This window comes from Thunnus albacares, chromosome 20, assembly GCF_914725855.1.
Source record: "Thunnus albacares chromosome 20, fThuAlb1.1, whole genome shotgun sequence".
Lineage (NCBI taxonomy): Eukaryota > Metazoa > Chordata > Actinopteri > Scombriformes > Scombridae > Thunnus > Thunnus albacares.
The window spans coordinates 19,516,764-19,542,517 of record NC_058125.1 but is presented as its reverse complement, the minus strand read 5'-3'; the positions used below and the strand labels follow the sequence as shown (position 1 = coordinate 19,542,517).

The 25,754-nt window shown below is 40.7% G+C and overlaps 1 protein-coding gene across 2 annotated transcripts in view; it reads right to left on the bottom strand.

Moving 5' to 3' along the window:
• Positions 1-3,401: 3,401 nt before the first annotated feature.
• LOC122971653 (glutamate receptor ionotropic, NMDA 2C-like) overlaps positions 3,402-25,754 on the bottom strand; it is a 67,719-nt gene continuing 45,366 nt past the window's right edge. For both annotated transcript variants that reach the window (XM_044338391.1, XM_044338392.1), the window contains 8 exons: positions 19,501-19,669; positions 17,378-17,531; positions 16,783-16,908; positions 15,101-15,330; positions 11,280-11,440; positions 9,724-9,911; positions 7,623-7,855; positions 3,402-6,333 (listed from right to left, as the gene is read on the bottom strand). In XM_044338391.1, coding sequence (XP_044194326.1) covers positions 4,777-6,333; positions 7,623-7,855; positions 9,724-9,911; positions 11,280-11,440; positions 15,101-15,330; positions 16,783-16,908; positions 17,378-17,531; positions 19,501-19,669 — 2,818 coding nt within the window. In that variant the 3' untranslated portion in view covers positions 3,402-4,776. The remainder of the gene's footprint in view (positions 6,334-7,622; positions 7,856-9,723; positions 9,912-11,279; positions 11,441-15,100; positions 15,331-16,782; positions 16,909-17,377; positions 17,532-19,500; positions 19,670-25,754) is intronic.

Here is a 25,754-nt window from a genome sequence, read left to right as displayed (position 1 = left end):
CTTAACACTAAAAACGGAAAATGTCAATGATGATGACCCAAATAACTTGATAAAAATAGAAACAGTAGACAGATCCTTCTTATTTTACTTTCCTTCCTTCCATCCATACTTTCAGATATTTGGACAAAAAAGCTCAAATCCACCTGCACTGTACCTGCATAAATCCAGGTTTTATGTTAGATCAATAAGCATGTCTTAATTACATAATTACTCTGGCATGCCGAGCATCTTTGTGCTCTTCAGGGATGAAAAGAAAACTAATTACCTTGAACTCCAAAAATATGAGATCAGAAACTGAGCAGAGGATTAAATCAATATTATGGTCCAATCTAAGGCAATGCTCCACTAACAAAGCAGAGAGTAATGGAAAAATCAAAGCACTCAATGTTTGGACCAACCAACATTACTCATCTGGACTACTGAATGGAGTCTTATCTCGTCATGACAACAGCATGGAGAGAGAGAGTAATTGCCATGGCAACAGGTCACCTTTAGTTGAAGTAGCTTATCTTTACCTAAATTTGCTTCAGGCGAGCGCTGAAGAAACTTTGTCAAAAGATCAAAAATTTTCCAACTGATAGAAGATTAGAAATAATAATAAAAAATTAAAGCAGCAAACAGCGATGAACGGGCCTTCGCACCCCGCATGCGTCGGAGGGAACGGCAGCCTTGGTACCTCCACTTGAAGTTAACATGGCTCTGAATTTTCAGGATTATCAGACACTGTGTGAATAGGTAAAATATTATTTCCTGTATGCAGTACGTGGCGCTGGAGATGATGTATTGGAAACTGTGTATACATTTGATGAACTATGTGTCATTTAGGCTTCACTTCCTGTTACGCATAGGCAAAACTACATAAGTGAAATATTAATGCAGCAATACATTTACCAGAGGGCAACTGACATAGATATACATTTTCATGAATATTGGACATTGTATGTAGGAGATAACTATCACTTCCTGGGCCCACTATGTAGCGCAAGAGAACACCCACTAATTATACATCATGTTGCTGTATATCATGTCTAGACCACACCATGTAAATTTCATATAAATGGGATGATGTTTGTCACATAAGGCTGACTTCCTGTTGTCAGTAGGTGGCGCTATGACTATGACTCAATATTGACATGTAGATGTGTTCAAGCCTGGACTTTTATCAAGCATGGGAAATTTGGAGCAGATTGGAAAATGTGAAGTGGAGTTACAACTTCCTGTTTCATGTTTTTCACAAAATTGGCTACCACGCCACGCCAAGGGTGTTCCATGAAAGCTCAAAAGCTTCAGAATGTAGCATCGCAAAGGTCTTTCAATGTCACCTACCAAATTTGACATTGCTTAGGTGAAATTTGTTAAAGTACAATGCCTGTTAATGGCTTCACTTTGCAAAAAAATTGCACAGTAAATTAAAGATGGCTGACTTCCTATTGGACTTAGGGTATGGCTCCAAGAGACATTTTTTTAAGTCCGGAGATAGCACATCTGCCTACCAAATTTCATACATCTACATCAAATTTAAAGGTAGAGGCACTGACTTTGAAATTTTCGAGTGGTCTCCTTGAGTCATTTTGCCACACCCAAGCTCAAGACCCATATCAGATATCAAGTTGTGCCTCTTCTGATGCACGTGCAAAGTCTTGTGAGTTTTCGAGAACCCCTAGTTCTTCAAAAATGCTAGAGTCAATGTGCCACGCCCAAATCGAAATATTGAACATGGGTGCAAAGTTTTGTGAATTGTTGTGCGTCCTAAAGGCCTCAAGCATGTTTGTCAAATGAAAATTGACGCACCACATCCAGAATGGCTGACCTTCTTTCGGGCAAAATTTTAAAAAAAAGAAAGTATTATGTCCAGAATGATGAGAACAATGATCCCGCCGAATTGCTCCCTGCATTTTGGGGCGCTGTGGAGCCCACTCGCCATGCCCAAGCCCAGTCACTACAGAGCTTGCCATTTTTGCCAGTTCTGACGTGTGTGCCAATTTTCATGAGTTTTCGAGCATTTGAGCATTGGGCCCCTGGCACTTTCGTGCTTGGGCCTTAAAAAACATCAGTGCTGTTGGTGCAATCTCTTTTCTGCGCTGTATTTGTGTCAGTCAACAGCCAACATGTGTCCCAAACACCAGAAGGATATTCCTCCAGGATGCTGCAACTGATGACTGACCTCCATATGACAAGATGTGAGACAGAGGCTTTGATCAGTGACCAGATCGTCTTCATCTTCTGCATTGCCTTTTTCTCTCCCTTCCACCTCTCATCTTTCCATCTTCTGTCTCCAGCTTAAAGGAAGTTAAAATTTTTGGAAAATATTATTTGCTTTCTTGCCGAGAGTTTGATGAGAAGATTGCTACCACTCTTGTGGTAAATATTAAGCAACAGCCAGCTGCCAGTTAGCTTAGCTTAGCATAAAGACTGGCAACAAAAAGAAACTGCTAACAAAATCCACCTACTAGCACCTCAAAAGATAAGCTTAGTAACATTATATCTCGCTTGTTTAATCCATACAAAAGCAGCAAGTCACTGCACCAAGAAATAGTCCCAAAGACTAATAAACAAAGACATCACGTTTTCTGTCTCTGGAGAGTAGTTCTGTGTAAGATGCATGGGAACATGATTCCATTTACAGTGCTTCGCTAGCTTGTTGTGCTACATATCACAATTTCTGGACTTTGTATATAAGTTCTTTGAGAAATTTACAGTGTAGTACAAAGTCTAGATGTTGTGATATGTAGCACAGCAAGCTAGCAAAGCTCTGTAAATAGAACCATGTTCCCATACATACTTAGTGGCATCTGCCTTACACAGAACTACTCTCTAGAGACTGAAAATGTGATCGCTGTTATTAGTCATTGGAGCCATTTCTAAACAAATTAGCCCAAACTGTTCAGGGTGAAGGAACATGGCACCCGATGCAACAGTTTGGCTCAATGACGTGTTTTTAATAGTTTTTGGACAACAATGGAGGTCTACAGCAAAAAGGAATAAGATATATCAGGCTTTGGATACACACACAATACCTTTAAGTAGGATGAGTTCAGTGTAGGTTTGGCTCTAATAATAATAATAATAAGAATATGGAAAATCACCAGCAATATCCTTCAAAAAAATAAGATATAACGTGTCAATTAGCAAACTTCAGAGGTGCTGGTAGGTGGATTTTGTTACCTTGTTACTCTGTTTCCAGTAGCTATGCTACGCTAGGCTAAGCTATGCAGCTGATTGAAGCTTCATATGTACCACACAAATACGAAATTGGTATCAATCTTTTCAGCTAATGCTCAGCAAGAAAGCGAGTAAGCGTATTTCCCTGTGTCTATGTCTATTCCTTCAAGATTAGCACTTCTCCATAACTATTTCCCTCTTCAATGTAAGCGTGAACAGAAACGTAAAGGCTCTTCAAAAAAGAGGCACACATGCATGTTCATCCAAAAAGGCTCTTTAATTGGTTTAAGTGATTAATTACAGGGTGAGGGAGCCAGGTAATATAGATACTAGAATAGCTTTCAATTACCTCATTTAAATTTGATCATTAAACAGTTAGAGGGGATGGGGAAAAAAGAGGGATGATGAAGGAATATAAAAGAGTGGAAAAGAGAAAGTGATGAAAATCTTAATATAGGCCAACTGATAGTTAATACAGTAATAAATATTCCAGTAAATCAGCAACAGCTTTACAAAAAGAAAAACTCAGAATGTGCCAGAAATGTGATTAGAAAATTTTAAGAGTGACTATAAATTCCTATCATATGTAGAATACATGAATATGACACTCAAATAACACATTTTCTCTATATCGATATAGTACCTAGAATACAGAATCTATTTATTGTGAGGCCCTGCGTGATGTTGTGCTGTACTGTAGCCTCACAATGAGACCCAGTGAGGAACAAGAGTCCATGGTTTAAGACACCTAGTGCTGGTCAATGCTGTCCCAATATGTTCATCATTTTGTAGATTGTGTTCATATGGACTGCTTTCACAAAGTCTCTCCTTCCTGTGATTCATCATTAAATGAAGACGTGGAGGGTTTATCTCCAAAACATTATAAATCTTTAGAGAAGTTACCTGAAATTCATTAACAGATGTCTCAAAATGATTATTTCATCCTAAAAAACTGTTGCTCTCCTGTGTCTGGTGTCAAAATGTTTTAAAACTGAATGTCTCATTTTGGAATTAAACTCTGCACGTGAACATTGCAGCTGAATCTTCATGAATCTTGCTACAGTGGCTGCTCATTTTTGGTGGCTGTATTTGAAGAGACAATCCCTTATTCCTCCACTATTTCTTCTCAGCTGTAAACAGTTCATCTACTCAACGACACCCACGACTGAATCCCACCCATCCACAATCAAATATACACAACACACACACAGCATGAAAACTCTGGTTATAGTTTAACCATGCGCCAACACCGTGGACTGTTGTAAATCTTAGTGCACATTAAAGCACAGAAAACACACAAGCGTTGTTGTGGGAAAGCAGCAAGTGAATAAAACCTGCCAACTCCAGCTTTCCACAGCTTTCTCCAGGATAAATTGGTAACAGTGCAGTCTTATTATCTTACTGTAGTGTACATCAAATCAGTCCTAAAACATCTGTAAAATTTGCAGATCCAAACTACTATTCTTTACCACACAAAGTCACATAGAAAATCGACAATTACTTCAAGTTATAACCTCTCCCTCTTACCCAACCCCCTCCACAGTGGTCACCTTTAAGAGTCTTGTCCTCTATAACTCCTTAGAGTCCATCCTATGAGGTCCTTTTGGTTTCCCGTCACACCTCAGACTGCAGACTGGACACGCGTCTCCAGGGACGAAGCACACAAGGGCTCCCTGCAGGCTGACCCACGACTCCCTGACCTGACTGGGCCTCTGATCCAGTCTGGGACCCCTGATAGACCCCATAGGCCCCATACACACTGTCCTGGTACAGCAGGGCCCGCTGGCCCCCACATCGCCCACCACCACAGGCCAGCAGCTGGCACACTGGGCTGGGGCTCAAGTGGCTGCTGGAGGCCTGGGTGTGGTGCTGCAGGTCCAGGGGGCCATGGTAGAGGGGTAGTCCAGGGTAGGAGTTCAGGTAGTGGGCGTACTGTCTGCTGAGCAAGCTGGTGGCTCTCCGTACCATCCCTCGCCCTAACCCAGTCCCATGTCCCACTGCTTCTCCATACGTCGGGAGGTGGGCGGAGTGGGAGTACCGCAGCCTCTGGCCTTTACGCCCATTGGGCCTCCTCTGGTCCTCCCGTATGTGGAGGTAGGCCTGGTTCCGTGGGAGGCACAAGTTGTTTCGGAGGTGGGCGGGGTTGTAGGCCTTTGCCGGTGTAGTTGGCGTAATATTGCATGGGAACAGGTCTGGCAGGGTTGAAGGTGATTGGCTGGAAAGGGATGACTGGGATTCGTCAAGCTGGCGGACCTGCTCACTGCCCCAAGTGGCTTTAAGGAAAGAGGGGCGGCGGTGCCTGCGTCTTCCTCTCAGCATGAGGTCCTCTGGGGGCCAGGAGCTGTAGTTCTCTACCCGAGGACACATCACCTCCCCTGGGTAGATGCTATCATCACTGGGGGCAGAGATGTGGTTGTCTTGGAGGTGGTTGGCTTTGAGCTCACTCAGACAGATGGGAGTGTTATCATTCTTCTCCTCTCTGTGTTTTCTCCTCTCCACATCGCCGTCCTCGCACTGGAAACTCTTGGACCGCCTTTTCCGTCGAGAGAAGCCTGTTTGGATGTGCTGATTTTGGGGCAAGGAGACTGGGTGAGAGGCGTATATGTCAGGTAGTTGGAGGTCAGCGTAAGGGATGAACGGTGAGTGAGGATGAGTGTCTACATAGAGTCTCCCAGTGGTCTGGTAGTGGTGGGGGTGCTGATGTGGGAGCGGCTCACCAACTGCCAGGTGGGGGCTGCTGAGGCTAGACACAGGAAGTGGCCGGTCATATAGACAGGAGGATGAGCGAGTCGGGAGGGTGTAGCGCAGCGGTGTGGGCCTGGTCACACCCCTCTGCTGTTTCAGAGAGGTAACAGCAGCAAGAGGTGGGGTGAGGGAGCGCTGGGGGATGGAGGAGTGATTCTCCATAACATAAGCAAATCCTCCAGGTACGGTCTCGGTGGCAACTTGCGGAACACGAACAGGCAAGCTGCCGCCGTGCCGACTCAAATGCTCGATGGTCTTGGTGGCATTGTCCAGAGAGCACTCAACATTGGCGGTGGAGACCAGGTCTTTGGCAGTGCGAAGCATCTTCAACATGTTTGCTTGAGCGTAGTTGGAGGTCAGATCAGGTTTGGCCAAGCCGGATGAACGTCCAGGATCCTCCACTCCATTGAAACAACTGTAAATACCCTGAGAGATACAAAAGATGGGTAAAGAATAAAAAAGATAAAGAAAAGAGAGAGTCAAGAGAGAAAAAGAGTTGAAAAAAGAAACAGAGGGAAAAGAGAAGAAGGGTGTTAATAAACAAATTATTTGTAATAGAATCAGTAGTTAGCCACAAACTGTTTAACCTTGAGCCAACCTAGTGGTCTTAAGGGGACAATTTCACAGATGAGATTTCAACCATTTGTGCATCTCAAAGTGACAACCCACCTCCTAACTAATAAAAACACCACGGGCAGTAAAATAAAAAACGATTTTCATTAATATCTCATTTCATCACTGAGGCAAGACTTAGTCACAAATTCATTATGCATTCTCCCGGGACTCAAAGAAAAACTGTTTAAGCTGAGAGGATTGCCCCAGTAAACACACACGGACACACACACATGCCTAAAGTTCCCTGCAGAACCAACCGTCTCTAACTGCATGGACAAACACAGAGTCAAATCCCATGACTGCTCTCTACTTACAGTTGACTGAAAGATCCTGAAAGAGCCAAATTTAATTTGGCCCTTGGGTCCGCCCCATACGGATTAATGATCAGATAGTCATTTAGCCGTTAATCTGATAAAGCCCAGATCCAGGCACAATGGTGTAATTACACAGCAGAGGAACACAGAGGCTGGAGTCCATAGACATTTCCCTGGCCGTAACTTCAGCCAGAGCTTTTCACCTCAATAACCGCATTTCCAAACAATGGCGTCAACAAACTCAGTACTGCTTTGGGTTCAATGCAAATGAACATTACGCAATCAAAGATAAAATCTGAGTAAACATCAGAATTAGTGCTGCTTTTCTTTCTTTTTATCTCTCATCTCTTGCCTCCCCTCTCATTCTTAATAAGAATACTGTGCCATTTTAGCTAATATTTTAACAAGGCCTTTCAATGATACCATGTAATTACATGCAAATATCCATTTGCTCTGATTTATCATTACATAAAACCCACTTCATGTAAAACAGCATATTAAATGAAAAAAGCAACCAACCAACCAACCACTTAGAGTCAAAATAATCCAGCAGAATAATTTTTCAATCACTCAACCAAGCTGTTATTCAACTAATCCAATTACAGCTAGCTAATCAGTCCCTTAACTAAATAATCAATGTAAAAATCACCGAAGCAATTTCTCAAAACCACTTCCACAAACCAAGCAATCAGCAATCAAGTCATCTGAGGATACATAAACAACAAGCAGCTCAGCTTTGACAAAACAACTAATCCATCAATTGACTGATCAACTTGCAAATCTCACCCTGCTGATTGCCAACAGGAAGTCAAGTTTGTGAGACTTGTGAAGAGAGTGGCGTAGTTTCCAGTAGAGCAGGTGTTCCCAAGCAAAGACCAGCAGGCTGAGGCCCATTGCCACCAGCAGCATGTAGAAGACGCCCGCCATGTTGTCGATATCCAGCTTGCTGCTCATCACTTCGTTCTTCTCGTTCTGGCAGATGCCCGACAACCACACCGTCTCCAAACGCTGGGTGTCTCCTGAAGAGACGAAGGTTTACAGGAAGAGAGGGGGGGGGGGGAAGAGAGTATGAGATTATCTGACAGAGAAAGAAAGAGAAAGACATAAAGCAGCTTACAACAACCTCAAGATAACCATTTCTGCATAACCATCTCTACTTTCTTGGATGTGTTCTACAGTACAGTCAGAAAGACAGTGACACATTTTAGATGTTTTTGCTCTGTATTGCTCCACTCTGGATTTAAAATGAAACAATGACTTTGAGGTTAAAGTGCTGATGATGAACAAAATAAAGTCATGATATTTAACATTTGGTCCAAAGTCTATGTCTGCATGCACAGCACAGCAGGCAGAGCAGCGGAGCAAATTCTGGACACTGTTGTGTGTAAATGAGCAGACTGTAAGTTGTTTTCATGTTCCCTTAGTGTTGTCATGCAGCATTTATCAAGTGGGGTTGTTTGTAATTAAGTTATTTTACTGTTTTTGCTGTAATTGTCTCTTAATTACTTAGTTTGCATGGTGGACACTGTATGGTTGCTAATTGGTGTTAGCTTATCAATGTGCTACAGTTGTGGTATCTTTAAATATGTTCAGTAATTTGAATGTTCTTAATTTAGTACTGCCATAGGGGGTTTCCTACTTTTACGAATTATCTGCTTAGTTTGCTAAGTTATATTTCCCTTTGATTTAGATTTAAAGGGGTACAGTAAATAGCTTTATTGCTTTGAAAGTACATTAACTCACACTTATGTTACTCTTATACATATTGTTTTTTTCTCCCTTGTAGACCACACACACTTACTCAACCTAATAAGTGTCCTACCGTGGTGTATGCATGTCTTCTGCACAGTCTACAATAAACCTCCTTAGCTGTGGATCTCCTCTCCTGTCCTGATTCTTTGACTGGAATAATCTCCATATCTGTCGACCCAAACCAATTATCTTTTCTGCCAGGCTTTATTTTGTAGAAATATGTATGAAATGATGCACAAAACATCTACACTATTTTCATTTGTTGGAATGGTGCAGCATTAAAAACGTGGAGTCTTGGGTTTGAACATTTCCCTCTATAAACATCATATAGCTTACAGTAAATGAAGAGCCATAACATGCTCATACAGAATGTATATGATACTCTTGGACAATGTTTCTTCCGAAACTTAAAGCTATATAATGGGATGGTATAAAGGGGAAAATTGGATCACTTTCTCCCTGCGATGTACATCCATACATGTGTCATCTTCTTTATGCTTTCGCAGTGTAAAATGCATTTCAGCATGCTGACGAAGCACCTTCTGAATTAGAAGAATTTAGAGCGCTTAAACACATTTCCATTAACTATCATTACATAAGCTTCTCCTCCAGGCCTCTGAACAGGTGGCCACCTCTTGAGCTGAGTCCTACCCAGTGGCCTCCAGGGAGCAAGGCCCATTTTATTACTCCGTTACCGTATGTTGACCATAAACACACTATTTATTATGTCATCATGGAAAGCTCAGAGTGAGTGTGTGTGTGTGTGTGTGTGTGTGTGTGTGTGTGTACGGAGGGGTGCTCTTAAGCTCTCAGAGGAGGGAGGATATTAACTCCACACCGGCGGCCGTCATGGTGAGTGTGTTTGTGTGTATATAGGTAGGTAGGAAATATGTGTGTGTGTAATAGAGATAATCATATCCCTAGCACTCCCTGCTGTTATGCAGGATATTAACTCTTCCCTGTAAGCCCACTTCCCTGCCGATACAGCTCACACTGAACTGGAGTGATGCCAGTTCTGTGGTTCACATGGAGTTTGCCAGTGAGACGGAAATAAACACAAACATATAAAACTGAGGGAAGCGTGTGCAGGCATTAGGTGTGCATTATATCATATAAGGTTTGGATCAGTGCCCACCGTCTCCGAGGAACTGCAGCAGTGCCAGGTCAATAGGCCGTTTCCAGCGGGAGTCCTTCTCCAGAGCAATGCCATACCCGGTGGTGGCGAACACTTTTCCGCTGCCGATCGTCACCAGCTTGCAGCCCTCATCCTTCCCAGCCATGTAGTTCAAAACAGCAGCGTCATAGATGAAGGCGTCCAGTTTCCTGCATGCAAATAGATCGTCTTTGTTTGAAAGAATGTTTGGCTCTTTCAGTGCTTAATAAGATCTTTCATACATCCTTCCTACATGGTAGCATTACATTTATAACTCTCTCTTTCTCTCTTAAAGGAGACATTTGACATTTTTGGAAATACACTTATTTTCTTTCTTGCTGAAACCACTCCCATATCTGTTCATTCAATTTGAATTTGAAAGACAAGTTGTGGTTTTATGGGATGTTATGTACTTGTATGTACATAACAAGCATGTTTTTGCTGGTGAGTTTAAGTGGTGCTGGCAGGCAGATTTTTTTCACCTCTGGACAGAGCCAGGCCAACTATTTCCCACCATTTCTAGTCTTTATGCTAAGCTAAGCTAACCCAATGCTTACTTAAGCTTCAAATTGAACATACAAATGTATGAGTGGTATCTCCTCTTCTCATTCAAGTTTAGAGTTATATTTGTGATTTCTCAAAATGTCAAACTATTCCTCTAAAAAGGACCACATTGGGGGATTCGCATCTTTTAGCCCATTAAATAAAAATGGTGTCTACTTTCAAAAGCATACCATAGGTTTTTAGATTGCTTTCTTACCTCACAGGCTGCCGTTGCTTTCAGTTCATTAGTAAGAATCAGTTTGCAGAGACTTGAAACGTGCTTAAGATTAGTAATCCATCCAAGTGAACATTTAGTCAGTTTTGTAGAAATGTTTGTGTGACGGTTGTACATGTGGTACTATAAATTGTGAGCAGAGACACTTCCTTAGACAAAGGTATAGTAATACATAAAGTATTTGGTCATAAACTGAAGTATTGGACAAAGTCGAATTTTGACCTGCTTGTTTTGTTCTGGAGACCATGAATGTCTGAACCTAATTTGAGCCAATCCATCTTGTAGATATAGAGATCTTTAACTTGATAAGCAAACACTGTGACCTGCTGGTGGCGTTAGAGGTAATGTGACAAAATGATCACACTGATGGACTAACCATCAAGTTTCAGGCCTCTGAAAGTTAATTTTCATCCCTCACTGTCTTAAGGAAATCAGTGTAAACACATGTATACACATCTGTGGTTGATGCGTTAAAAATGTGCAAAATGTGTGTATTGTTTTCAAGTGTTCTGAATGTGAGCTTGTCATGTTTGACAGCACTTTTCTATACAAATTTAGCTGCAGTAGACATGACTTTTTCATCTAAAAATACACCCATCACATTGGCCTAATTCCCAAATAGATGCTACAACACAAAGACGATCTGTATCACCGAAATGTGTGACTTTGGTGTCTAATATCTTCACCCGCAGGAGGGTCGGTTAAAGAAAACCTCATATTTATTGATGTAATAGATTTAAAATGTAAAGCAAAATGGTACCCGGTTTTGAGGCTTTCTAGGGCTTCCTCCACCCCTTTCTGGTTGTATTTCATCATGTGTGTGTGCATGTCGGGGTAGTTGCTGCGGATGTTCCTCTCTGTGCTCCCGTTTGGGACCGTCCCGAAGCGGAAAGGAGGGTAATGCTCATGTGGTTTCTGGAACTGTGGGGAGATAAAGGAGGAGAGGAAAGGGAAGGGGGGAGAAGATATGAGAGATGAGGAGAGGGAGAGAAGAAGACCAGGGGGAGTGAGAGGAGAAGAAATAGGAAAGGACAGTGGAGAGAAGGGGGGAAGAGAGGAGGGAGTAATGAGAAAATGGAAAGAGAGGAGAGAGACTGAAGGGAGTGAGAGAAGAATAGGGGAAGACGGCAGAGAGGACGAGATGACAGAAAGAAGAAAGCAAGGAAGGAGTAGTTAAAAGAGTTGGAAGGTGATGAGGAAAGAAGAGAGAGCAAGGGAGAAAAGAGGCAGAAGAGGGAAAAAGTAGAGGAAGAAGAGTAGAAGAAAGTAAAGAGTGTGAGGAAAAGGCAGAAAGAGGAGAAAGAACGGTAAGACGAAAGAGAGGAGTGTGCGAGGGGAGCAGAGGAGTGAGTAAAACCAGATGGATGAGAGGAAAGGAAAGATATGAATGAATGGAAAAAGGGAACAGATGAGAAAGAAGGGAGTGATGGGTACGACAGAAGGGGTGGGAATGAGAGGAAAGTAAGAAAAAGAAGGGCAGAAAGAAAGGGAGGAGGAGAGAGGTAAGGAAGTAAGTGGAGAGAGAAGAAACGCAAAGGAAAAATGAAAGAAAAAAGGTGATGGAAGAGGGAGGACAGGCAAGGAGAAGAGAGGAAATCAAAGAAAAAGAAACGGAAGGGTAACGAGAAAAGAGGAAAGGTGAGGAGACTCAAGGAAGGAGGTAAAGGAAAGAACAAAGGTAGAGAGAACCAGAGGAGCAGAAATAGTTGTAAAAAGAGGAGAAAAAGGGGATCGGAGTGAGAAAACAGGAACGGGAGGAATAAAGAGGATGAGGGACTACTCAGTTAAATGAAATCCATTTTAGAGTTATTCCATTTCTTTTTTTTTCCAAAATTGATCTAATCAGCAGCCAAACTCAACGCTGCATGAATGCACTGGATGCTGTTCCGCTCACATCAATTTGATTAAATCTTATATCAGTCAACACGTATCTGTTTGAATCATTTCGCTGCCCACAGATGATCCTGATCCCGTTCGGTCCGCGCCCGATCGAAGTTCACATTTCACGAGCTAACGCGTAACGCAGGATGAAGCTGGAACGCGTCTGTAAGAGCTCAATTAGACTATAAACAGGAAAGATCTATTCATCTTGGTTACGGCATTGACCTTTTGAGCTGAGCACAAATGAATGGGCCAATCAAAATGTGAGCGTGTGAGTGGGTGTGAGTACGTGTGTTAATATAATCACTCTTCAGCTGTGAGTGCAGTGGATTCAGTTTAGATGCTGGACGCCTTTTTTTTTTTATAATCAGCTGTTCAAACAAAAGCCCACACAAGAGAGAGCAAATTAGAAATGAAAGGCTGGCAATATTCTACATTTTTCTTATTGTCAGTAAATCCCATGAAAAGACTAAAACCAACAATGAGTTGATCCCACAAACAAGTGTTGTTTGTGTAGCCAAAAGCCTGATTTATTCTGTGCCATAGAGCTCCAAAGGCCTTTTTCACCACCAGACATTTTGACTTACCGATTAATCTGAACATTATTTTCTCGATTAATCGATTGTTTAGTCAATATAATGTCAAAAAGAAGTGAAAAACCCCCCATCACAACTTCCCTGAGCCTAAAGTGATGTCCTTAAATTGCTTGTTCATACAAGCAACAGTCAAAAACCAAAAAATATTTCATTTACTATCATATATGATTGAAAAATGCAGCAAATCATCATATCTGAGAAGCTGCAACTAGCAAATATTTGGCATTTTTGCTTGAAAAAATGTCTGAAACAATTATTCGATCAAAGTAGTTAAAGACTGATTTTCTTTCAATTGACTAATCAATGAATCGTTGCAGCTTTAAACATGTTGCTAATATCATTAACAATCACTTCAGCTGTACATCATGACAGTGTGACAGTCAATATGCACAATACCAGAACTCTGAAACTGAAGCAGCTGGATGGAATTCAGCCATCATTAATTATTTTTTATCATTTACAGTACCAGTCAAATGTTTAGATACACTTTCCCATTCCCTTGAATTAGAAAGTGTGTCCAAACTGTTGACTGGTACTGTACACCTGTGCTTTTCTTACCGTGACATGTCAAAATGTATTCAAAAACACATCAGTTAACCACACTGTTGCACTACGTGACAGGGAATGGGAATTGTAGCTTATTTAATTTCAATTAAAAACATTCCTGGTGATGTAAACACTCACTAGAGCACCAACTGTGTATTAATTTGCAGCTGAAAATAGTCCCCAATATATGCACTATACTACTGTTTGAGTAACTTTAGCTAAAAACCACAATGCCTTGCTGTTTCAGGAAACAATTTCATCTTTTTAAACTGTGAAACTATACATTTATGACCCATTTTAAAAAAATGTATGTCTTTGGAAATGGCTTGAGCTCGGAAAGTTACCAATACCCCACCTGGTACCCGAGATGGACTGGGTCGAAATTAAATCAGTCTAATCAGGTCAGGTAAGGCCCCATTTTATTGCAGTGAGAATCATAATCAGCTCTTATCACATGGTGAGAATAGGAGAGAAATGTGTTTTTGGCTGCCTGTTAATTGGTGGCACATCATGCTGCTGCCAGTGTTGGTGTTTCTCTCTCGGTCCTATTATTCTCTGTCGTTTTCAGATTGACTTCTGACTCTTCTTGGGTCCCTTTTGCATCTATCTACATCTTATTTACATAGCTCTTTTCATTGGATTTGCTGATAATAAAAAATATAGAATAACACCAGCCTTATCCTTTAAAACTAGATGTGAATGCAGCTTGCCTACAACCTAAACCCGCCTAATGCTCTGTTGTAAGATCTCAGAATTAGGGGGCAGCTGAGGTTGTGTTCTTCAGGGTGATGTATATTAGTCCCTTATGCTGTGGGACATAATGAATCTGCATAAAGTTAATATAGTCAGTTAATACAGTCATAGATCACTGAGGTGGCTCAGCTGATCCCTGCCTGGGAGTTGTTTTCGCTATCTGTGAGGAATGAAATGCTTTCTTGTAAAGCTCCTCTGAGGCCCTGTTTCCAGTTTGTGTGTCTCTCTCACACACACACACACACATTTAAGTGGTAGAGAAAGTGTGTGGGTGTTGTTTTCCTCAGTGGCTTGACTGTTTTTAAATCATTTGACATTTTGCGAACTTGTTTTAACAGTGTGAGCGAGACGAGAGATGGAGACGGCACAGAGGGAATATTGATGAACAGACCAAAATACTGACAGAACAAGTCGAGACTCAGACACCATCTGTATTGACAGAAGGCAGTAATTGATCAATCAGTCATGCTACTGGACTCCCCACTGATAGAAAAAGGACAAAGACATTCACCACAAAGTCCTTTTATTTGACTTCATCTTACTTGACTTCATCTTAAAGGTTTTCTGCGAGGCTTTTGTTTCTCTCCCATTCATGGTTTATTAATCGATGCGGAGTGATGAACACAAGAAAAGAAATGATGTGGGATGAGCTGGATTCAAATGCAAAGACGTCGCTCCATATATCACCGCTCCACAAAAACAGCCTGCTTTTCTGTACGTCTGAGCGGACTTTCAATAATTGCCTCATAATGATTCTGAGGTTATTATTACAAGTTAAACTCTTTACGTTTATTCAGTCTCTTACCTTCTTGTCAGAGAGCCCTGAAACAGTGTCGATATATTGTTCCTGGATCATGAAGGCGGCCAGGTTGGCAGTGTAAGACGCCAGGAAGATAACAGCAAAGAAGGCCCAGACCAGGACCATGATCTTACTGGTTGTCCCCTTAGGGTTTTCAATGGGGACCGAGTTGTTGAAGACGATGCCCCACAGCAGCCACACTGACTTCCCGATGGTGAAAGTTGGACCACCAGGAGCTGAGGAAACAGATGGAGGAGAGAGTAAGAGTTTCAGTGTATTAAAGTCCTGTATTCAATACAGAGACATTCCTCATCCATACTAAGAAAAGAAAGGGCTCTGGATTGGTTCACCCAAATTCCACAAATCATGTCCAAACACATAGTGGAGTAAACCTGCAGAAGTGTTTTATATGCAGCATGTTGGAAAATACAAATATTTAGCAGATAGTTTTGGTTTTATTTGTGGGATTTCAGTGGCATCATCTCGTTCCCTGTTACTCTGGATGATCCATAGACTACGCTGTCAACGGTTTTCATCAACAGGTTGCACGTATATGCCTCTTCTAATCTGACGCCACTACGACTTTGTTAGGGTTAAAATAACATTAAGATCAGGAAACATTGGTGTCAGTGTTAAAATAATAATAGGTTAGGGAACAAGGTTGTTATGGTTAAAATAAATCAAGCGAAACGGAGAGCGACCACCTCCTCCATTTGTGGACTTCATGGATCTATAACATCACATTATTTCCTCCTTTTCTCCTGATGGAAAGGAGTCATAATTCTTACAGCTGTTCGAACTCTTTTTCAGTTGAATGTAAAAAATATGTCATCAGGCATTTGTTGAGCGGTAATGAAAAAATATGTTTTTTCAGGGGTGAACTGACCCTTTAATACATTTTTGCCAAAGACGGATTGACTAGATCGATTTTTAAGTCACATATTTGTTTCGACATGTTCTGTCATCAAACAAAATACATCTACTGTTCACCGTATAAGTATTCATGAGCCGTCTCATGCCCTTCTGCAAACTTCCAAACAGCAGCACAATTTCACAGCCTCAGCCCGTTTCCATCGCTCTCTGCCACCGTTGCTCATGTGCAACAACGGAGGGTGCCACCGCCATCAATCACACTTCGATTAGCACAGCGACGAATGCTAATTAAAACAGGAAAATGACCTTTCGGACCTGGAGACGAGGCACGCTCTGTCAGTGCTGCATTCTGGGATTGATTAGCCCTCACCCCCAAAATCCTGTTGAGGAACTCTTAACATTGCAGGATGTGCAGATGAGGGTGGATTTAGTGGCACGCACACAGGATTACAGTAAAATACTCTGTAGGATGCAAGTTAAATTGCAAGAGTGAATTTGATGGATCCTTTTTTTTCTTTTTCAGGTCTGGGCCACAATGTAATTAAATTCATAGGAATGTGGGCCATCTGGATATTTTCCAGTTACAAACAAATACTAGTACCAAAGTTGCTTGCCATATTACAGTCTAAAAAAAAGCAGAATATGCTAACACATTGACAATCTATAATTGATGTGAATGCGTGCCTTGCTGGCAGTTCTCCTCCTGTATCCCTCTGTTGTGATGATGCAATAGTGATTATTTACTTGTCTATCATCCACTACACTCAGAAAAAACTTCCACTTGTGACAGAAAAGCAAATAGGTGTAAAACTCACCTTTAGCGCTCACCAGACTACGGTTGTAGCCAACCGGACTGAAGTATTCAAACACAAAAACCGTCACCGCCACCACAGTCAGGCACATCACAAACATCATGACCCAAACTGCTGGGCTGTAGGGTTCTGGAGGAGAAGAAGTGAGGAATTAAAGTAAGTCTTTTGTACTTCCTGCTTCTAAATCTCAGCCTGTGATGGGGGTCACCATGTGCGGTCGCAGGATAGCGGAAGGGAGAAAGCAACAAACCCAGACTGATGTGAAAATGAGAAGACAGAAATACACCGTTGAGGATTTTGTGATGAATTTCGTTGTTTGAGGTTTTGGAAAAGGGATTTAGGTGTGTGTGCAGTACGTAAGGGGATTTAGTTGTAGGCCACAGTTATTGGCGGGATAAAAGCTTAATGGGAAGTTTCCTGAAGCGTCTGCAGAGACAGAACTCGTTTAAGTAGGCCATCCTGGGAGAAAGTGGTGAGAAAGAAGGTGGCAGCAATACGGCTAACACGCACACAACACTCCAGGATGACGGATGTACGACCCGTTTGAACTAACAGAATCAAACTGAAAAGGATTCGAAGACGCAGTTGATTTTCTCACCGAGAAAGGCAGATGGGGAAACTGTCCCGTTGCTGCGGGCTACCATTACGCTGATGCCTGTCTCAACAAACGGCACTGAGAAGTCAATGATTTCCGAACGCTCCTCGTTGATAGTGAGAGAGCCGATGGCCATGTCAGCTCGTCTATACACAACCTGAAAGGAAAGACAGAGATAGAACATAAAATAAAATTAAGCACTGCAAAAGCATAGTGAGGAATTTAAAGTGGTCATAAAAAAATAATAATAATAATAAAACTTCCTTTCCTGTATTTATTCTGTATTTGTATCTGGCTTTTTTTGGTGACTATACTTCAAATTATGTAAAATAGACCTGAATGGGTATATTTTATTGCAACAAAATCTGCTTTCCATGAGTCCCAAAAGACTGACTGCAAAGCTCATCTTTGCTAAAAAGAGAGCAAATTTTGAATTGCATGAGCAATCCTTTTTGAACATAGAAGCCACAATGCAGCACACACTTTGTGCTCCACACTATAAGGCGTCACTCTAATAATGGCTTTCTGCAGAGATGAATGAAAAAATATTTGTCTCATCATCTGAACATCCAGAGCAAGACAACGCTACATCTCAGGAGCGCTCAAGCTTGCTTTTCTGCAAAGCAGAGAATTTTGCAGAGAAATCTTTCTGTCATAATGGAGAACACACGCACTTACTGTAGATGCACAACCAGAGCAGAGTGCTTTAAGGCACAAAAACACAAGCAAGAAGGCTCTCCTGAGGAACACCTGTTCAAGGTGTTTCACTTTCACATCCAGCTGTGTTTGATGTGGCTTAGTGTGTAGAACATGTGTATTCACTCCATATGTGTACACATGGCCTCACACCACTGACCTAGATAAAACCCATCAAAGAAACACTCTCAGCCATGCAAGGCCAGTGTCACTTAATATACTATGTGTCATTAATACCAACTGTACTGTAGTGCAGAGGTGGGAAGTAACTACAAACATCTACTCATGTACTGTCCACAGGTACAACTTTGAGGTACTTATACCACTACATCTGTGTGAAAGCTATAGTAATTACTTCATATTTTACAAGTAAAACATGAGATGAGCTGATAAAATATGGCTGTTGGGTGAAAACCTTGTATCTCCAAAATGTTGGCTTTTCAGGAGCTGTTTCAACTCCAAGACACAAAATGCATTTCAGCCATTATCTAAATCATTTTTTAAATTGTTCTATGACTGGCATGAAAGCATGAAACTCCCCAAACATGAGACACCAGGTTTCCACACTTCATCCTGCTTCCTCTTGATGGGAATTAAAGCTAATTTAAAGGGGGCGTATCACGTACATTTCCAGGTCTTTATTTACATTCTGGGGCTCTACTGGAATATCTTTGCATGATTTAAATTTTTAAAAAATCCTTATTTATCTTATACTGGCCATTTATGCAGCCCCTCAGTTCAGCCTCTGTCTTAAACAGGCTGTTTTAGCTCCTGTCTCTTTAAGGCCCCCTACCCGATGAGCTCACTCTGTATATCCGCACATGTTTGAGCTTGAATCCAATCTGAAATACATATTCAAGTGGACAACATGTACAACTCATGGAACAAAATTAGCAACAAAGACTACAGAACTGACGGCTGTTTGTGGGCATGTGTTAAAAATCTCACATCAGTTTGATGAGGAAGTAGAGGGAAACTTTCAAAGCAAGCTAGTTCATTCTTTAAAGTAATTCTACGCAACTCAATATGTTTTTATCACAATAACAAGGGATCAAATAACTGTGTGTGCAAGGCTTGTAGTGACAAAACCCACAGCGAATTATCAGCTCCTCCTCAACAGGATTCATTTGGTTGATTAAACTGAGCGGTTAAATAAGGAATATGTGCTTTTACTGCAAGTAGTCTCCACCTTCAGTGTTTTAGTCTGTTCTTCTGTTCTGGATAATATCTAATACACACTTAACTTTCCTTAAATTTAATTAGGGCATGCCATAGCCCTAAGCTACATTTCAGATCAGTGAATGAACATTTTAGAGACACCTTGCTCTAATAATTGTCTGTCGACTGCGCGACTCAATGCAGCAGCTCAACACACACTGGCTGCTGCGTACAGGGATTTATTCTTTAAATAACTCAGCCCTCAGTCTCACCTCTCCGATCATGCCGTTCCAAATCCCACGGACCAACTTGCCATGTTTTCCGTTGGTGACCAAGTAGAGGTCATAAGAGAACTTGATGGTGCGAGACAACTTCTTCAGGATGTCTATGCAGAAGCCCTTACAGCACAGTTTGGTGTATGACTCAGAGTGGCCGCTGATACTGTGAGGAAGAAAGCAGAGTCACATATACAGTAAATATGGTTTTGTGATCAAAAACCCTCCCACTGATGGGACAGTTGCTATCTTTAGCGTTTCTGACTGAAGCTGTTGTTTTACTTTGTTTCAGAGAGTGAGTGCTAAATAATCGTGGGCTTTCGCAATGACAGTTACCATTGTCTATGGCTGCAAAGTGAAGGGCAGGAGATGGCTGGCTCATTAGCTAAAATCAATGCCTGTTAACAAGGTGTATTTCAGAGAGAAGGGGGAGACGCCTAAAAATTGCCAACACTCACACACACATACAGGCTGTGTGGCAGAGCCCACATAGGATGGTTGAGCGACTGTGATGGTTTCTAATCAAAGGCCATTAAGGTGTGTAGCATGTGAAGGACACACACAGTTCCTCTCTGTGGCCTCGCTACTTAATGGGGTGTAGAGGAAGAGAACAGAAGGACAGGAAATGGTGAAAAAAGAGGAAAAAATAATAGAATGAAAATTAATAGAGAGCCACTCAGCAACAGCGGAAAATGGGTTGAGAATGGGACAAACAAACTTTAGGTTAACATTCATAAGGAACTCTTTAAACCACAATTAAGGGTAAATCAAAGAGTCACGACAATACTTTGGGTAGGATATATGAAAGGTTTATAGAATTGGGAAAATTAAGGAAGTTACATTAAAGGGGCTATAGGTCTTTTTGGAGGCATGCTAACAACATTGCCGTACTTTTTTAATGTAAAATGTAATACAGTATATTGCGTCTCTTAGGGGAAGGTCTGGATCTCTTGGTTAATATGTAAACACATATTGGCAGCTGATACAGTGCACCGTAATGACCAGTTACAGTCACACACCACCTCAAGTTGGTACAAATGGAACCTGTGCAGAAGTTTTTTCCTTTGTTCCTTTTTCTTTTTTTCTCTTCTTATTCTTTTTTCTACTCCTAAACTCACTACTCAAGACAACCCAAAATGAGGTCGAGCTAATCTCTAAACAGAGGACATGACAAAGCTGAAAATACGCTCATGTTAATGGGCAAAATAACAAAATTAAGAGGAAAAAGATTCTCCTTCAGTTGAAGAAGGCTAAAGGAGACGTGCTCTTCTTTCAAGAAACCCATCTGAAGAAAAAGTTAGGTAAAATGATTGAGGGACTAATTTACTCCAGTTCATATGGATCAAAAAAGAGGGGAGTAGCCATAATTATGCAACCACACATAGCCTTTAAAGAGGAAAATTACATTGTTGATAAAGAGGACAGGTTCGTTTTAGTATTTGGCAAATAGAGTCAATCACTGTTTCTTTTTTTATACATATACTACCCACCAGAAAAAGGCCCAGAATTCATGTCTGAAATAATTGAACTATTAATGACAAAACGCAGAGAAATTACTGTAATGGGAGGAGACCTGAATATCACATTAAGTCCCAGATTGGACTCTTCAAATAACAAAGTACATAGAGCTGACAAAGCATCATCAATTTTAAGGGGAATAATCTCAGAGCTTGGACTAGTAGATACATGGCGGATGCTAAACTCAACCAAACAAGCATATACATGTTATTCAGGTAGATTCTCAATTTACAACGGATGTAAATTAGACAGAACTTTTTTTATGTTCAAAAAAGATGTAGATGTTCTGGTTCTGTCCCAGCCTTGTCCTGTGTCCCTCCACCAGTCCAACAGATGCCCTCCGGCTCTTTCTCTGATTGTTGAACTGGACTGAGTGGGAGGAGGACAGATAAATTCCAGATTATATTTAAGGACTACTTGAGATTCTGTTGCTCCTTGCAGTGAACCTTCGTCCAGTCATTTAACTGCCTAGTTTGTAATATATATGCTATTGGAAGATCAAACAGAGGTGTAAACTGAAATGCCTTCACCTGGTTTAGTATGAGAATGTTTGTTAAATTACCAGATTGTTTTGTGAATGTGTTTCAGGCTGGTTTCACTGAGCTGCCAGGTGCAATCAAGCAATTCACATTCCAAGTTGTGATATACCAGTTTTTGGAAAATGGTACAGATCCGTGTTTTGGAATTTTCTCTCAGGTTGTTTAGACTGGACTGAATAGGGGAAGGTTTATTTGAGTTGTGTCTTTAAAAGATTCTGGCATTATAATTATTTTAGTTGCCTTTACTAGTTAGTCCGTTGTCTGTGTCTTCCTGTTTTTTTACTGGGCGTGTCTGTTCTTTGTCTCTCTGTTTCCCTCCTTTGCAATCTACACACCTGTCCTGTATCAGCCTCTTCAGCCTGCTCCCAGTGTTTCCCTCAGACTATCAGCTCCTTGCCTATTCCCAGTTTGATCACCTGTTGCCCATTCCCCCATTAGTTCTGTTTGTATTTAATCCCTGGTTTTCAGTTCCCTTTTGTTGGATCCTCTGTTCAGTTTGTTCTGCTCTGCGTTGTTCTGTTTTGCTTTTGACCTGCCAGCTTTGTTTTTGCCTTCACAAGCCCCGAATAAATAAGTTCATCTTCAGCCTTGCTCTGCCTGATGTCTCCTGTATTTGGGTCTGCCTGCACCACTTCCCCTAACAGTAGAGTTATTTGAAACATGCAAAGTAGGCACAAGGGATTTATCAGATCATGCCACAGTGACCATAAATATAAACCTTAATATGGAGGAAGAAGAAAAATATGGAGGTTAAATTCACTTTTGCAAGATAAAATATGAGCACTCTTGTTTGCTCTGTTTGGTAGTTTTAGGTTAGGACCCTAGGGAAAAATGCGCATTCAAGAAAAGGTTTTTAAGATCTTTTATTCAAATACTGTAGAGCACAACATTTTTTAAACATTGTCTTTTACAAAATAAATAAAATGTTAAAACTGTAACAGTGCAGCACAAAAACACACTATGAATTTAGCAAAAAAAAAATCAAAAATGTGCAATAATGTCACTACAAGCTGTAGTGCACACAAATGTTCACACATTGTCTTTTACAAAAAAAAAAATTATAGGTGGGTCAGGGTAAAGGACGGAGGGCTATCGTCTGCATCCAAGTGGCTTGCCTGCCGGGTGGGTTCAACTGTGTGTTGCGGTGAGGATGTTGGACAGGGGGGACAGACTGTGATGGTGACATTGGCTGATACCAGGGGTAAGAGGGCATCTGCCCAGGAGGGCGTTGAGCAGAATTCATTGTAGAGGAAAGAGATGCAATGGACTGCATCAGCATCCCAAACAGTTTCTCTTCATGGGCATGCTGTGCTCGTTGCAGAAGCACCTCTTCATCTTTGCTGTTGCACATGGCTTTGAAAGAGGCCTCCAAAGTCATTTCGAATTTAGTCTTCCATCTGGTCTGGACACTGTAGACAAGTAGACGGTCACTTTAATGATGATGATGATGATGGAGAGGAGGAGGAGGAGGAGGATTGGGATGATAATGATGATAATGACGATGTAGCAGCAGCATCTGGTCCAGTAGTATCTACTAATACAAGTAAAAATAAGACATTATAGCCAGCGTTCATTGGGTGGAAAAAGACAATGCAGCACAGTGTTTCAAAGTTTCTCAACAAACTACACAGTGAAATTGACAAAAGCAGACTAAACCTATTAACTAACACACAAATTACATACGTACATGTTATATTTTATATATTACTTATACTATTATACATATACATAGATAGCATGTGGTGTATATACATGCACATATGTCAGATACATGCATGCAGCCCCAGCTGCTAACGTAAAGGGTATGTTAGCTTGAAAACAATAACCACACACTAACACTAACATTAACCACATTCATAACGTTAGGACTAAGGTCAGATTGTTGAATGCATTTTAATATAATACAAGTTAATTTCTCAAACTAGGTACATACCATCACTGTTGCCATCGTCACCCTCTGTTTCAGCAGACGTACTGTTGTCCATCATGACTGCTACATCTACAGTGGCATCCATCATGGAATTGAAAAGAGGCTCTTGGTTGTTGAGCTCGGAGTCCAACACGTCACCACCAGGACAAAATGATGGTTGGTCTCCTAGCACCCTGTCTAATTCCTCACAAAACAGACAGCTTATCCTGTTCCTACCGGACTTGTTGTTTGAGTCCTTGGCTTTTCTGAAAGCATTCTTGAGGTGTTTCCTCATAAGTCACCCACTTGCAATATGAATCATCCAGTTTTTGTTGTACTGACTCTTCGGCCCAAATGGAAATCAGACAGCGTATTTCATATGTAATCCATCCATGACAATTAATTTTGCCTGTTGTTTCTTCTTCTTCCTCTTCTTCTTCTTCTGCATGTTAATATGACGTCATTGTAGTGCCAATGAGTACGTGCTTACACAGAGGACGTCAGTTGAGTATGCGGTTCTTCAATGTGGCCCAGGACACATTGCGTACACACTGCTAAAAGAATTTGGCCACATGTGGCCCAGACCACCTCCGTATGTGGTCTGAATGATCTTATCTCAATGAGTATTGGGTGTGTTGACACCTGTACTTAGAGCTGTCCACTTGTGATCGGATCACCCAAGACGCATTTTAATGCCAGGTGTGAACAGGACCGCTGTGTTATTTTTAACACATCTGTGTTGAAATATTTGAAATGTGTTAAATGTGCTAACAGACTGATTGTGTTGAAAGCAACAAAAAATGTGTTGTCCTTAACTAGACATGCTGGTGTGTTTAAAAAATGAACACATTTTTAACACATCTGTTCTGGGAGTGTACCCAGTAGGCTGTTGACAGATAATATTAGATGGATTTTAAATATAATAGACTATGCACAGAATAATAACAAAACTTTTACTTTTAATATTAGATGCAGAGAAAGCCTTTGACCAAGTGTTGCGGCCATTTATGTGTGAGATTGTAAGTAGATTTGGCTTCCAGGAACAGTTTTGTATGTAGCTCCTAGGAATGTATAAAAATCCAATGTCTAGAGTAAAGGTTAATGGCAGACTGTCCAGAAGATTTTCAAACCCTCTCTCACCAGCTCGCTCTCAATTATATTTGCAATTTGCATAGAGGCACTTTCAGAAAGTATAAGGAAAAATAACAACACTAAAGATGTAAGTATAAAAGAAGAACAACATAAACTGGCATTATATGCAGACGATGTGATCATATACTTAACATCCTCAGATCAATCTTTACCAAACTTAATGGAAACTATCTCAGAATACAGCAAGTAGTCAGGCTATAAATTAAATGAAAATAAATGTGAATCACTAACATAGAAAACAGATATCACCAGAACTCAAAGATAGATATAGATTGAAATGGGATTTAAAGAAAATTAAATATTTGGGAATCTCTTACTGGAGACATAAAAACCCTGTATAGAGATAACTATCAAGTTTTGGAAAATAAATTGAGCCAAGACTTCAACAGATGGAAAACGGTACCAGAATCAGTAATGAGTGGAGTAGAAATTATAAAAATTATGATTCTTCAACAATTGTTATTTCAAACCTTACCAATACCAATTCCACATAGTAGATTTAAAAATGCTTTCGAATTATATATGAAAGTATAAAAGACTTAGTATGCTAACCCAACTTAATGAAAAGGGCGGGCTTAGCCTTCCAGATTTTTTAATCTATTTTCATGCTACGTAAGTAGATATAATAATGAAATGGATGAATAATGGAGTCAAAACTAAATGGAAACTAATAGAAAAACAATCAACACTAATAGAATTTGGAACACTATTCTACTTAGGTTTAAAGGAAATGCAAAAATACAACAGAAATAATAGATGCGTAGAAAATACATTTATAAATTGGAGGCATATTGTTAAGTATATAAACTTGACAAAGAAGGCAAATATTTGAGAGAGATGGTGAGTGATCCGGATAAATTACTAAAAGAGGCAGGATAGGGATTACAAGTGTACTCATAGATAATTACAAATAATATGATAGACTCATTTGAAACATTAGCAACTAAATTTAATAGGTAACAATTTCTATAAATATTTACAAATAAGGAGCTATCTCATGAAATGGCAGAGAGAAAATAGAGTCAGAGAATGCATGGGTTACTGGAATTTATAAACATAAGTGAAAATAGTAAAATCTCAAAACTGTATAAAATCCGACAAGAAACAAAGGTACATGCGAACACCAAAGAGGA